Source organism: Ostrinia nubilalis (genome assembly GCF_963855985.1).
Source record: "Ostrinia nubilalis chromosome W unlocalized genomic scaffold, ilOstNubi1.1 SUPER_W_unloc_1, whole genome shotgun sequence".
NCBI lineage: Eukaryota > Metazoa > Arthropoda > Insecta > Lepidoptera > Crambidae > Ostrinia > Ostrinia nubilalis.
The window spans coordinates 2,651,477-2,666,477 of NW_026973566.1; the positions used below are offsets into that span (position 1 = coordinate 2,651,477).

Consider the following 15,001-nt stretch of genomic DNA (forward strand, 5'->3'; position numbering starts at 1 on the left):
TATTATGACTTACATAAACGCATTATCCACCAAAAAATAAATTACAAACGAAAGTGGAATTTTTAGCGAATATTTTCCGTGCAACATCAACTGTACTATGGCTCGCAATAATGCAATATACGTTTACTGTGGCACGGGCACCCATCGAGCTACGCGGATCGCTCGCTTATCATGTTGGACAGTCTACTGAAGGATACGCAAAGTTGGTAGTGTAAATAGGTATTTTTCTTTGACTTACTAAAGTTAAAGTTCGTTTTAAATTAGTTTGCTGTTTCCTATGTGTGTGTGAGTGTATTGGAGCGCTTTCCGCCACTACCTACCGCGACGGCGGGAGTATTTTCTACACAAAATTACCAGATTATTCACTTCCTACATTAAAAAGGAATGTCCTTTAAGTTTAGAGTTAGGTACTTACCGATGCGACTTCAGATGCGTTTCCACGTGCCCTCCCGTAACAGTAAACCATGTTTACGTATCTACTCACGAGCACTGTACGTATCGTTAGGCATATTCCTAACACTCACTCACTATTACCACACTCACTATCACACGTTCACACACTAACTACTCAAAACCGCACGAGAAAACAATCAAAAATCGCAAATTTGCACATTCGATGACCGAAGATCTTTGTTAACTAAAGATCCGTCCTATCATAATTAATGCTCTTATAGCAAGCTTCCAAAATACTCAAATGCAAATGATTTGTAGTAGCTCAATCGTTATTATTAAAACGATAAGAATATCAATACATTTTGATAGTAATTTCGTGTAAGTAATGAAATTAAGTTCATTTAAAATAATCACGAACATGATGATGAATTATTTTATGTAAGTTATGAAGAATGGAAGTTTAACCTGAACCTAACTAACAGCCTAACAGTCGTTCAGGGAATTTAAATTAAACGCCGATAGAAATTAAATTACGTTATTATTTTAAATCAAATTTTTACAGAGATAGAACACGGTAGTAAGAAGTTTATGTATTAGAAAACATTTATCAAGCAGAGAGGAAGAGAAAAGTTGATGTTACAAGGCAAGAAATAAAGAAATAGCGATTGAGTACTAGGAATTCTAAATACGAGCTAGATTTCGCGGAGCGTGCGCGCAACCTCTCAACGTGGGAAGCAAAATCGGACTGATGAATGGAGAAAATCGATGATCCACGATTGAGCGCCGATGACGCCCGAAACACGAAGATGAGCGAAGTATGTATTGTGCGACTTGTGCGAGCCCGATATCCGTGCGGTGGTATTATTGTATTTAAATGAAAGAAGTTGTGACGCGCCCCGCGACGCATCGACAGCCCTAGCACCCAGCACAGAGATTTTGACAACCCTACGGCTGCGCGGCCGCACGCCGCACGGACCGAGCTAATACAGGGTGTTTCTTGTAAGGTGTCAAGCCGAAGGCAGGTGATAGGTGAGGACTAGACCTATCGATTTCACCCCCATGTATGTTCTACGATTTTTCATAGTTTAGAAGTTATCGTTAATTTTGTGATTTTTTCAAATTGCATGACCCAGTAGGCTTTAAATTTTTTTATCTTTTTTTTGGGTCGACTTTTCTCAGATTTCTTTTTTTTTGACAGTTTCCCTATTAATTGCAGATTTTTGAAAAAAATGATCAACTTCCTATCTTTGATGCAAGATACAAAATTTTTGCTAGAAACATAAAAAATATGCTTTTAGCGGAACATCCTAAAATTTTCAACTTAAAAGTTAAAAAAAAAAAGAAATTCCATAGGTCCAAAATAATTTTAAAAACTGCGCAGTTTTCTGAACTTTCATAATAACGCAAAAAAACATGTACTTAATAGGCCATTATTTTCTGTAATCGCTCCACCAGGCCTCCGTCACTTGCCTATGCCGGCCGAGCCGAGATAATTGACAACATTTCATATTTTTAACATGCATGTTTTATTCTTTTAAATGAAAGTAGATACAAAACTAGGACACCCATATTTTTTCATTTTGCAAAATAATGTACTTTTCATTAGTAAATTCTATTTAGAAGTTCGGTACATTCCAAACAGACGTAAGCGCCAAATGACGTCATACATACGGTTGAACGCAGGTGATGCCTTTGCTATACTCTGACCGACAAAAAGAAAGTTGTGATATGTCATTGTCAATGTCATTCATGATTGGCTGTCAGACTCGTTACTTAGTCGTTGGCGTCTGAATTTTTCAATTTATTTTGATTATTTCCTATATTTCCAAGTGATATTATCCTCATTCTGTTTGTATTAAAACATAATGAAAGTTTCGGAAGGATATTTAGTTGCCGATAGCAGGAATTTGCCGAAAGTCGATTATTTCATGCTATTGCAGTACATGCACGAGAATGAATGCTACAATGTTGCAGAGATACGTAGTGCTAAGGCATTACTAGCATCACGGGAAGCCTATGTCGACACAGCCGTAGGATATGTAGAAATCAAGAGAGAAGGAAACTCATGCACCGTTAAATGCAGGGTAACACCCGAACATAAAGTGAAAGCGAAGTTGTACCAAGTTTCAGCTGTCATTGACGAATCTGCCGAAAAGATAGTCACGGTAGAATGCAACGACTGTGCAGCTTCTGCAGGAGGATGCAAACATGCAATCTGTTTTGCCATTTGGCTTATAAAAAGGTCTGATGAACCTTCTACTACATCAACAACATGCTATTGGAGTAAACCAAAACTTGCTGGAGCTGTAGGTGACCAGCAGTTCATCTTAGCCAAAAACATAGGCAAAAAGAAAAAAAATCCGGACAATCTAAACATAAGTGTCAATCTGTCTATGTTCTCTGAAGAATGCAAGAGGCGAAAACTGACTACTGGAATGATTTTAAATTACTGTGGGAATCAACAGCCCACATTAAATGACTTTACGGTATTCAATTTGGTGCTGCAGTTTGTCCACCAATTTTATGATCACAGTTATGACAATTTAAAATCATTTTGTGCCACAACATTAACTGAAGATGTGGTTAAAAGCATTGCTGAAGCTACAAAAGCTCAAGCAGAATCAAAACTGTGGCATTCTATGCGTCAAGGCAGAGTGACAGGGTCCAGAATTTATGAAGCCATTCACTGCAAAACAGAGAACGGTGCGTTAGTACAAAGCATACTAGGTGGATACAAGGTGCCGGAGACAAAAGCAATCAAAAGGGGCAAGTTGTTAGAAAAAGTAGTAATCAATGAGTTAGAAAAAGACTATGGAGTAATTCAACATACAGGATTGATTTTAATTTCCCCAATTATTGGAGTTTCACCTGACGGGATTTGTTCTGATTTTGTCATAGAAATAAAATGCCCTATGAGTGACAAAACTATGAAAAGTTATGTAAGAGACGGGATCATGTATATTTGTTACACTTTCATGCAAAAAGTACTGAACGGATTTTGATGAAACTACTGCATTTTTGTTTATACATCAGAATAACATTATAGGCTTTAATTTTAACGATATGTGACAAGCAAAATTTAAAAGCTAATTAATTCTTAATAATAGAGCTGTGTAAATTTATCAATCCACATGCCACAATAACTGCATCATCTGCATGTTGAATTAATTTATTATTTATTACAGAATGTGGTTTCAATAATTTAAACTGCCTCACTCTTCTTATCACCCTCTCCACATGAATACGTAGACTGGCAATGACCTTGCTTTTGATAGCTTCCTGCCTTAATAACTTTTGATTTTTTAAGACACTGGGTGGCCGAAGTAGATTATTCTGATTTCTACTCAGTATAGAATCTATGTGCTTAAATCCTCTGTCTGCCAATACATTACACTTGGGTGGGAGCACATCCAGAAAACCACTGTTTTCTACTATATTGGCATCAGATATACGTCCACCGAAGCCAACAGATACAAAGTTAACAAAACCATCAGGTGTTACGGATATCAAATATTTTAAAGTGTTAGCATTTTTGTACTGTGACCATGTTAGAGACTGGTCAATGGGATTTGATGGTTTTTCAATTTCTATTTCAAAGCAATCGATAATGCAAAAAACATTTGAATATTCTTTATTTGTTTTGAAGGAGGCTGGCAAGTTTCTTTTGACTTCATAAACACGTGGAGAAAATATTAATTGTTTAAAGAACTTAGATAAAGTACACAATGTCTTCAAAAAAATTCTCCATAATGTGGTTAGTGACACTTCAAACATGCCTGAAATTTGATAAAAGGGTGTGCTATTTTTAATTTTATATAATGTGATTATTATATGAAAGGATTTTATTTTTAGATTTAATTCTAAATATTCAATCAACCAATAATAATTCTTTGGCAAACCTATGTAGTTTTGTGGTTTTTTCTCAATCAGGTTAAGCATAAAGTTTCTACCCTGTCTTGTAGTTTTAGTGACAACCACAGATGAAGTTTCTGAGATTTCAGCAGAGGTGGTGCTTCCTTGAGTTGAAGGTAAAACTTCTTCCATCTCATAATCTTCTTCAAACACTTCTGGTTTCTGTTCTTTCTTTTTGTAAATGGCACAATAAGTAGTTCGATCTGATGTTTTTGGCTTCACTTGTACTGCTTTGCTGGCTTTAGTTATTAAGGGATTATTATAAAATGCCCCTATATTCGATTGTGTAGATGATGCAGAAGATGTGCTTGGTCTAGGTTCACAAATTTTTTGATGATCCGTTGAAAGCGTTATTCTAAGAGATTCTGGTAGCCGAGACTTTAACTTTGGTCGCACTTTCATTGTCTTCCAATACCTATAGTTCTCCACATCTTCCTCCAACTAAAAAAATAATAAACATATCAGTGTGTCACAAACACAACTAATAGAAATGTTAAAATAATATCATTTAAAAATGTAGTTACATACATTGAGGTGATCTTCGCATATATATAAAACGCGTTTAGGGCATGTAATACCCACAGCATTGCACCACTCTTGTTTTGCGGAGCTAGGCACCGCAAAAAATGCTTTCTGATGATCTCTTGAACAGTTTTTGCAGGTTGGTAAGAAACAATATTTCGGATCCTTCATTGGCATCCACGCTTCATTAGGATTCATTTTGTTGACAAAATACGACTCAAAAGTCACTCAGTAAACAGAATAAATCCCCTTTATTATCTAACGAAATTAACCATTCGTACTTGTTCTCCACTTCAAGTGACACTGTGACATTGACATATTTATTTTGTTTGTACTTTTTTTTTTCAACAAAAACGTGAATGCGTAGGCAAAGGTAACTATCTCATTCAACCGTATAAGTGACGTCATCACATATTTTTTCGTTTTTATTTTTTTTCTCAGAAATAAAGCAATAAAAAAATATGAAAAAAATATATTAGTACTCAGGACAGGAAAATAAAGAAATGGTATTTTTGTTTTAGGGTCTTGTTAATTTTGAAATGTTGTCAATTACCTACAGCGCGCGACAACTTCAAGTTGCAAATCAGTCAGGGCCGCCACGCGCCGGTGAGCACACGCGTATTTCTATACATGCTCGGTCGATCATCGTCGCAATCAAGGTTTATTGTTCCAACAGCACTGTTATTCTTCTTTAATGGAAAATCGTAATATTTAGGAATAATAATTAACTGTAGTGATTTAAATAATTAAAAAAACTACACTTTTTAAATAATTTTGAAACACATGACAAAAAACTGTAGCAAAAAAATTATTTTAGCTAACAAAACATTAACTTTACTTCACCGTGTCTATTTTCCGACACTACACCTTTTAAAACTGTTTGTCCAATTTCGAATTATCGCAACACTGAAGTTTATTAATAGGTACTTTAGAGATGGTACGATTATACAAACACCACTAGATTAAAGTTTACCAATCGTAAATACAATAAATGCTTCTTAAAATTAAGTTTTTATTTATTTTACTTTGCTTATACAACCCTGACGCTTGAGCTGTGAGGTAGATCAATTCTGAACACAAAAAAATTGCGCTCTTGTGAGCGTAGTAGTAAGGTGCGATTTCGAATGCACCATGTGCGTTGGATATTTTGCATTATTATTATTACCGTTAAAATGCCGGCATCTGATCCTACCTACACAAAGGAGTGCAATTTCTGTTGCTACTATTATGTATTCTGTGGCTCCACTAAAGTGGTAAGTCGGAGATTCCGTTACATGTTTTTGACTTTCTTAGGACTAACTAATGTTTGCAATTCTCTAAGTTTACGTTACGTAGAACACATTTAAAGACAATAACTGAACAGAACATTTTTTTATCCACAACGAGGAATCTCTTGCCATTCATCTGACCTGATGGAAACTGATGGATGATCAGCGAGCTTCACTCGGAATCCTAAACCACAGAGGAATTGACTGTCCTAAATAGGTGACCTTACCACTAGACCACAGTGGTGGTTGTTACTTTACGATTAAATTCGATATACCTACATATTAAGAGTGTGAGAGAAACGGAAAGAGTTTGTGTGTGAGTGTGTGTGTGTGTGTGTGTGTGTGTGTGTGTGTGTGTGTGTGTGTGTGTGTGTGTGTGTGTGTGTGTGTGTGTGTGTGTGTGTGTGTGTGTGTGTGTGTGTGTGTGTGTGTGTGTGTGTGTGTGTGTGTGTGTGTGAGCAAAAATGGGTGTAATAATTTAATTTAAAGTAAATGTTCAAAATGTCCGCCGTTAACCTGAATGCACATTCGACAACGACGCAAAAAAATTCTTTGCAAAACCTTCTTCTTCATTTTAATTTGGTTTTGTGCTTCAGTCAGCTTTGTCCGCAGTTCATCAATATTTTCATATTCCCTATTGTATACCAGATGAAGGGCAAGAGCTTCCTCGTTGTGGATAAAAAATGTTCTTTTCAGATATTGTCTCTAAATGTGTTCTACATAACGTAAACTTAAGGGATTGCAAACATTACTTAGTCCTAAGAAAGTCAAAAACATGTAACGGAATCTCCAACTTGCCACTTGAGTGGAGCGATTACAGAAAATAATGGCCTATTAAGTATATGTTTTTTTGTGTTATTATAAAAGTTCAGAAAACTGTGCAGTTTTTAAAATTATTTTGGACCTATGGAAGTTCTTTTTTTTTTTCAAACCTTTAAGTTGAAAATTTTAGAATGTTCCGCTAAAAGCATATTTTTTATGTTTCTAGCAAAAATTTTGTATCTTGCATCAAAGATAGGAAGTTGATTATGTTTTTCAAAAATCTGCAATTAATAGGGAATCTGTCAAAAAAAAGAAATCTGACAAAAGTCGATCCAAAAAAAGATAAAAAAATTTAAAGCCTACTGGGTCATACAATTTGAAAAAATCACAAAATTAACGATAACTTCTAAACTATGAAAAATCGTAGAACATACATGGGGGTGAAATCGATAGGTCTAGTCCTCACCTATCACCTGCCTTCGGCTTGACACCTTACAAGAAACACCCTGTATAAGAGACGGCGGCGACCGCGGGCGCCTAGCATTCGCTCGGGAGCCATTGTAACAGCCAGACGTTCGCGCGCGCGTCTATCGTTCCCTCGGCTGCATTGCACAGAGTCCCTAGCGAATAGCTATCCACATTATTCCCTACTAACCCTAACTGTTCGACTCTGGCTTGATCCGATACCTCGTCACTAATCCGCGGCGCCATAAAGCGTCGTGTCGAGACGTTCTATCGTTGATAGCCAACCGGTTCTCGTCCTTACCGAGTAGTGCATGAGATACTCATCCCGAACCTGCGGTAGCAATCCCGCTGCCACCCTTCCTGAACTTCACACCCCCTCGCCCCGTAGGTCCAACGCCTTTCCCCAGTGGTCGCGCTCACTATCGAGGCTTCGGTCTCTGGCTCGAGCTAATCGGACCACATCCTACCCCCCTAGTTATAAGTATCCAGACTAACACTCGATAAACCTCGCACAGGGCGCCGCCCCTCTCGCGGATACGAAAACTAGTTTCGGGACGTGAACCGGGCACGTCACTATCCCTCTTGTCATAGTAGACTTGCAATTGTGGAATAACTTGCTCGTTATTTAAATAATAGTAATTTAGAGTCAGTGAAACTAGAATAAGTAAACTATTGTGGAACCTGAATTACAAAGTGCCATTGTGTTATTGATTGTGCGTTTCCTTGGTCAAATATCCCTGTAGGCATCCTGGATAGGTACACATCCCTCATCGCAGAAGGCGAACTGGGACTTAGTACTAAACAGCGGGGTGTCAGACTGAGCTAGCTAAGACACCCCGTTGCAATGGCGCCCAACTAAATAACCCACGGAACCTACAGGGAACACCAGATCGCTAGACACAAGCGAAAGACCAAAAGGAAAGCAAAACTTCGCACCAAATTGATAATCACACATGTCAGAACCGACATCTTGGATATACAAACTCAAGAAGACAGAACTTGAGAACGAGTGCAAAAGAAGAAACATAAAAACGGAGAACAGAACCGTACAAGAACTGAGACAGAACCTCACAGAAGTACTCAGAACCAAGCAATCCTGTCAACCTATCCAGTCCGCCAGTAAATCCACCGAAAACAGTGAGTCAGAAACCGATTTCGAAGACACAGAGATGCACCAAGAACCAAACATGTCGTACACCATAGATCAGACTGAAAGCATAACGGCAAGATGGAACATAAGTTTTGACACATGCAACGACCCAGTGGAGTTTTTAGAGCAACTGGACGAACTAATGTCATCGGGCGAGGTCAAGCCAGATAAAGTGCTCAAAGTGCTCCCCAGATTCCTGAAAGGAAAGACCGTACTGTGGTATAGAAATAATAAAAACTCGTTTACTACATGGAACGAATTCATAGAACTCTTCAAGTTGACATTTGTGAGCTGTGACAGTGACCTGTTAGCTAAAATAGTGAATTATAGGCAACATCACCGCCAAAAATTCACAGACTACCTCATTGAAATTCAAACACTCATGCGCAGATACGCAAAAGTTTCAAAAGAGGAAGAAATAACTAGAATCTACGAAAACATGAACGTGTTAGATTAATTATATTATGTACATACCTGATTGATATTAATATTTCATGTGACCTATAATTAATATTAGTAACTACACTATTTATTAACTTTCTATAACATCACACACACCAAGTATCAAACAGCCGCCATATTAACTGTCAGATAAAATTAAGACTTCCGTTTGCAAATAAGAATTTATTGTAAGATTTCCGGCTTCTGAATAGTGGTTATTAATGTTTCTTAAATATAATTAAATTGATAAATTAATAAGCCAACTGGCTAATATTCAATCAAAAATAAATCTGGGTCCGTTTTAATATTATTAGTTATAATATATTCGAACTTCCTGTTTATAGAATTTATTGTAAGATTTCCAGCTTTTGGATAATAATTATTAATATTTCTTAAATATTATTAAAAGTATAATTAATAAGCCAACATACTATCCTTTGATCAAAAACAAATATTGTAAAATGAGAAATTTCAACTTCCGGGTCCGTTTAAATATTATCTAACTTCCTGTTTTCTGATTGGTCGTCTTAAGTGACCAATCAGAGTTGAGTAGAGGAAAGGTAGGAGTATGGGTATAAATATATGGAATTCCTCGTTGAAAGGCAGTCTCGATGGATCTTTGAGGTGATGCTGACCAAAGTTAAGTGTACATTGTTTATTGGTACTATTATTGTGCTTGTTGTGTTATTGTATTGTATTATTGTGATATTGTATTAACACCTGGCTATGTGGCTGCGCCAGGGCTATTATTTTGACACCTGGCCAATTGATGGTGACATGCCACGGGGTCGGGTCGGTAGTTTGTTGACCAGTATAAAGAAGGACAATGCTAATAGTTGCTGGTTATGTTATGGTACAAAACCTAAGTCCTAACCTAACCTAAATCTAACTCTTGACCTAACCAAAACCTAAGTCTTAACGTAACCTAACTTAGAACTTGTGTTCTGTGTGTTTGATTATAAATACTGGTTATACAAAATACCGTCAAAATGTTAATAATAAATAAGACTTAATTACTGCTAGATTATTCATTTTTATGTAAGTTATAAATTGTTGTATCTGGTTGGAAAAGAGGCTGACAAAGGTGACTGAGTTTCTTCCGCCACTTCTTCTCAGCACCAGCCCATGATGTCCCGAAGTGGTGGTAGGGCAAGCTATATTTGGGACGTGTATAAATGCCCTGGAAAAGGGATTTATACTGAATAAACTATTTGAATTTGAAATTGGATTTTTAATTTGGAACTTATTAAATTACAGTATTATAGTCCTATATATTTCCATGGTATAATACGATATGATAGGAATATAGCATAAAGTATTTATGCTAGATTTTGCTTACTATTATTCTTATTTTTGTGGTAACTTTATTAATTAAAGAATCTGCTTTAATACATTAATATTTCCTAATTTAGAAATGACTAATGCCCAAAAATCTAACAAACGCAAAATACAAGTACTATATCAAGAAATCAGAAGCAGACTCGGTAAGCAAATTAATACAACTGGCAAACGACTATGAAAATGTCACAGCAGAACGTCAAACTAGCTTCACAGAAAGAGAACCACGAAATGATCACCACGAAACAAGCACAAATCAAGGAAACAAGGAGACGGCATCATACATACACAATTACAACACAAATACTTGCTGCTGGAGCTGTGGAAAACACGGGCATTCCATGAAAGATTGCAGAAGTAAGAAAGTACTATTTTGTAACGGTTGTGGCAAAATCGGCAAAATGAGTAAACAGTGTTGTAAGAAAACAAGTGAGTACACACAGGCCATGACAATGAACACAAGTCCGCAAATTAAAGATAACCGTCCCTTCGTAGATGTATCGATACTAGGCGAAAAATATCAAGCACTCGTAGACACCGGCGCCACAAGATCATACATCAACGACCAAGTATACAAGAAATTCACGAAAAGAAACCTGAAACCGAAAACAGTAAGTATAACAGCTAGCATGACAGATGGGCACACAACTCGAATTAAAGAAGCAATAGACTTGGAAATAAAAATAAAAGGAAAAACAATTAACCACCAAGTGTTATATCATCCACAAATCACGACTATACTGATCGGCATGGACATATTGAACAGAATAGGAGCCAAAATAGAATGGCCCAAAGATAGTACCAAGCAAGAGGAACAAGTGGGAACAACGTCAAGAAAAAGTACAGAAGCCAACATCGTACCTACATACGAAATGGCCGAAACACCAAGTAAGAAAAAACACAAGATCAAACTCGCACACGAAAAACCAATCAAGAAAAAAGACTATTCACGGAACCCTAAAAGTCAAGAAGTAATAAATAAACACGTAACACGCTTAAAACAAGAAACAAAAGAAGACTGGATCCAAAAGAAAATTCAAGAAATACAAAAAACCGGAAACAAGGACTATAAAATGTCAAACAACAGATTATACAGGAAAATAATAAACCACGCATACGGACCAAGAGCAAAAACATCATCAGACTGGAAATTATGCATAAACAACAATGAAAAAGACCAGATTCTAAAAGAAAACCACGATACACCAACCGCAGGCCATCTAGGAACAGCGAAAACACTGAACAAAATATCACAGAGATATTATTGGCCCGGTATGTACAGAGATGTGTCAACGTACGTCAAGAACTGCAAAACCTGCCAAATTAACAACGCACGCAAACCCTGGAGCGCAGTGTCTACAGACCCGTGTAGACCACCACCCAGATCATCGAACCGGTCCACAGACTGGACCGAAATCCTCGATGTCGACACCGTCGACCACCCACAAGACCTGGACTGGCGCGAGTCCGGCCCTGGAGAGGAGCCGACCCGAGCTGAGGACCAGACCAGGAGGCGGCCGGGGAGAAAGAAGAGGCGCGGCCAAATCCAGAACAAGGCCAGTAACGTTAATTACTCGTAGCTTAACTTTATACCTAAGTTAGGTTTCCAATAGATAGATAAAAAGTACATAGTAAATGTCTCGTCAGTTCTCGTTTAAGTAACTTTCTCAGTATTTAAAAACAAGTCAATAATATATAAGTATTAATTAACATTACATAGCAACCCTGTATAATCTAGATCATTCAGTTCTTGAATTTAATCTCGTTAAATATCACATATCAATAACCTATAAGTATTAATTATCATTAGAAAGCAACCCTGTATAATTTAAATCGTTCAATTGTTCTATTTAATCTCGTTAAATAACTATTGACGCAAATCGCATTGTTATTTACTCGTAACTCGCAACCTAAACTCACATAAATAACAAACCGGTTTGCTACGCGCCAATAGTACTACCAGTTTCTCGATAACTTTAAATAGTAAACAAACATTGTAAGAACGATTCACCGAGCGAGCTCATTTGCATATTATCAGAGAAACATTGTATTTTTTCTATTCGCCACGGGCGATCAACAGCACTCGCTTACTAGATGACTCATGACTAGATTTTACCTGCCTAATGTTTGCGCGCCGCGCCAGACTGCATTCCATTTACGTTAAGATATAATATTATTGTAATTAAAACTTAACCCCTTAACTGCCATTGTCTTGTATAACTTTTAATAATTATAGAAATTATTAACATTAACCAGATGCCTATTCTGAGTATGGTAATTTAAATAATTAAACTAGTAAACTAGAAATAATAATAACAAGTGCCATGCATACTATTATTGTATTAAATAAATATTTTAAGTAATAATTGAATACTCGTAATAACAAAGTAAACAACAGACTCGTTTAATTAGTTCATTGGTAAATTGTAAACAAAAGGTCAAAGGTATCTTAATAACATTGTTTCAAAACTAAGTTAACTAAAATTAGCATTTAATTAGTTCATTGTAAGCAAAAAAAATTAAGGGTATCTTAATAACATTGTTCCAAGACCAAGTTAGCTAATATGGTTATAAGTAAATAAATGTACTGTCATGTTTTAAATAAGGAGTTATTATTGGGCTAATGATCAAGTACAAGTTCAGTCATGTTTTACATTTTAATTTATACTCGTTATGAAATTACCCAAAAATAACTTATTATTGACATGAATTTTAGTTGTTCTTAAAGAACCTTTATGTACCAGACTTGTGATTTTTCCAGGTAAAAATCTCCAAAACAAGTTTTAACAGTTCAGAAGTAAAACACCCAAACGTACTTACAAACACCGTTTATTTCTGTATTCAATATTCGTGGAGCAGCAGAGATGTTGACGCCTCGGCGATCGCAGCGCAAATAGGCCCGATCAAGATGGCGGACGCGGGACGTGACATCAAACTCGTAATGCCTACCTAATAAATCGATTCATCATCGATGAATCGATTTATTTATAAATATTAAAAATGAACGTAATACAAATAAAAGATAATTTATTTATGATTGTTAACAGTCGGCCATCCTGAACAGACGGCTGTCCCAGACGTCAACCTCTCTGTATTAATAATTATTCTAACATGATCAATTTTGCTTTGATTTATATTAAGTAAAACGAATTTTAACAATTATACGCAATTATTTACACATTATTACAATTCAAATCGTATAGCTTTGTTCTCCTTTAAATTAATGTTATCATAATCAAGTTACATTTTGATCGCAATAAGATTTAAATACATAGGTATTTAGACCGTGAGAAAAAAAAATGTAAGTAGGTATACATTCTTAATTTATGTTCTCGGCCATCCTGCATAATAGAATGACCCCATTCCAGAATTCTAGAAAGTTCCTATATACTGTAAACAATCCATAAAAATAATTAAATTAAAGGAGATCTATAAACAGCTTAACATAATACTTAAAATTATGGGTAACTAATGTCATTAATCAAGAATCACTTTCAATACACTTCACACAAAACGCACTTTGACTCATTAGGTACACTTATCACATTAATACCCCGAACTGAGTGGCGAACTAGCGAACACCAGGACGTTTTCTCTCCGCACCTTTTACTCGCACAAGGGGCTGCCGCCTACAGCCGCCGAAGCTGCTACCGCTTGCACACATGAGAAGCTGCGGCGTCATTCCCCCGAGCTGCCACGCCTTGCCCTCACAAGGAGCCGCACCCTCAGTCAACCGAAGCTGCCACCGTCTCAGCCGACCATAGCTGCCACCGCCTGCCCACACAAGGAGCCACCGCCTCAGCCGACCAGAGCTGCCACCGCCTGCCCACACAAGGAGCCACCGCCTCAGCCGACCAGAGCTGTCACCGCCTCAGCTGACCAGAGCTGCCACCGTCTGCCCACACAAGGAGCCACAGCATCGGCCGACCGGAGTTGCCACCGCTTGCCCACACAAGGAGCTACGGCCTGAGTCATTCAGAGCTACTACCGCTTGCCCACACAAGGAGCTTCGGTCTGAGCCCACCAGAGCTGCTACCGCTTGCCCACACAAGGAGCTTCGGCCTGAGCCCACCATAGCTGCTACCGCTTGCCCACACAAGGAGCTTCGGCCTGAGCCCACCATAGCTGCTACCGCTTGCCCACACAAGGAGCTTCGGCCTGAGCCCACCATAGCTGCTACCGCTTGCCCACACAAGGAGCTTCGGCCTGAGCCCACCATAGCTGCTACCGCTTGCCCACACAAGGAGCTTCGGCCTGAGCCCACCATAGCTGCTACCGCTTGCCCACACAAGGAGCTTCGGCCTGAGCCCACCATAGCTGCTACCGCTTGCCCGCACAAGGAGCTTCGGCCTGAGCCAACCAGAGCTGCTACCGCTTGCCCACACAGGGGGCTTCGGCCTCAATCCAACAGAGCTGCTACCGCTTGCCCACGCAAGGAGCTACGGCCTCATCTCGAAACCGCCTCGTCACACGTGCAGTTCAGCGGCCCATCTCGCTTCAGTTCATTAAGGAATGGGATAGGATAGGGAAGGAATAGGAGTAGTGAGGACATGTTCCCCTAATTTAGCAACTCTTCTATAAATTATATGACATCATTATATCCAACTTAAGTTATAACTTTGTAAAATATATGTGTAGGTATCTTCGCAATCAACATTTGTAAATAATAAAATTTGACTAATTAATTGTAATATAATAATAATGTATAAGATTTCATAATGATAATGAAATAAATGTACTTTTGAACACT

The 15,001-nt window shown here is 37.7% G+C and overlaps 2 protein-coding genes across 2 annotated transcripts; one reads left to right on the forward strand and one right to left on the reverse strand.

The window, feature by feature from the left end:
• Nucleotides 1-3,014: 3,014 nt before the first annotated feature.
• On the reverse strand, nt 3,015-5,093 carry LOC135087320 (uncharacterized). The gene is made up of 3 exons (XM_063982117.1): nt 4,834-5,093; nt 3,786-4,746; nt 3,015-3,079 (listed from the first exon to the last, which is right to left on the reverse strand). Exons 1-3 carry the CDS (start codon nt 5,023-5,025, stop codon nt 3,015-3,017), a joined length of 1,218 nt encoding a protein of 405 aa, XP_063838187.1. The 5' UTR covers nt 5,026-5,093.
• A 5,787-nt stretch (nt 5,094-10,880) lies between these two features.
• Nucleotides 10,881-14,777, forward strand: LOC135087321 (keratinocyte proline-rich protein-like). The gene is made up of 3 exons (XM_063982118.1): nt 10,881-11,069; nt 13,871-14,215; nt 14,259-14,777. Exons 1-3 carry the CDS (start codon nt 10,881-10,883, stop codon nt 14,775-14,777), a joined length of 1,053 nt encoding a protein of 350 aa, XP_063838188.1.
• The last annotated feature ends 224 nt before the right edge of the window (nt 14,778-15,001 follow it).

Coding starts and splice junctions, on each gene's coding strand:
- LOC135087321 (XM_063982118.1), top strand. CDS start 10,881: ATGACAGATGGGCACACAACTCGAATTAAAGAAGCAATAGACTTGGAA. Junction 11,070..13,870: donor GTACCAAGCAAGAGGAACAA/GTGGGAACAACG, acceptor TACTCGCACAAG/GGGCTGCCGCCTACAGCCGC. Junction 14,216..14,258: donor TGCCCACACAAGGAGCTACG/GCCTGAGTCATT, acceptor CCACACAAGGAG/CTTCGGTCTGAGCCCACCAG.
- LOC135087320 (XM_063982117.1), bottom strand. CDS start 5,025: ATGAATCCTAATGAAGCGTGGATGCCAATGAAGGATCCGAAATATTGT. Junction 4,747..4,833: donor TATGCGAAGATCACCTCAAT/GTATGTAACTAC, acceptor TTATTTTTTTAG/TTGGAGGAAGATGTGGAGAA. Junction 3,080..3,785: donor GGATGTGCTCCCACCCAAGT/GTAATGTATTGG, acceptor TCTGTTTTGCAG/TGAATGGCTTCATAAATTCT.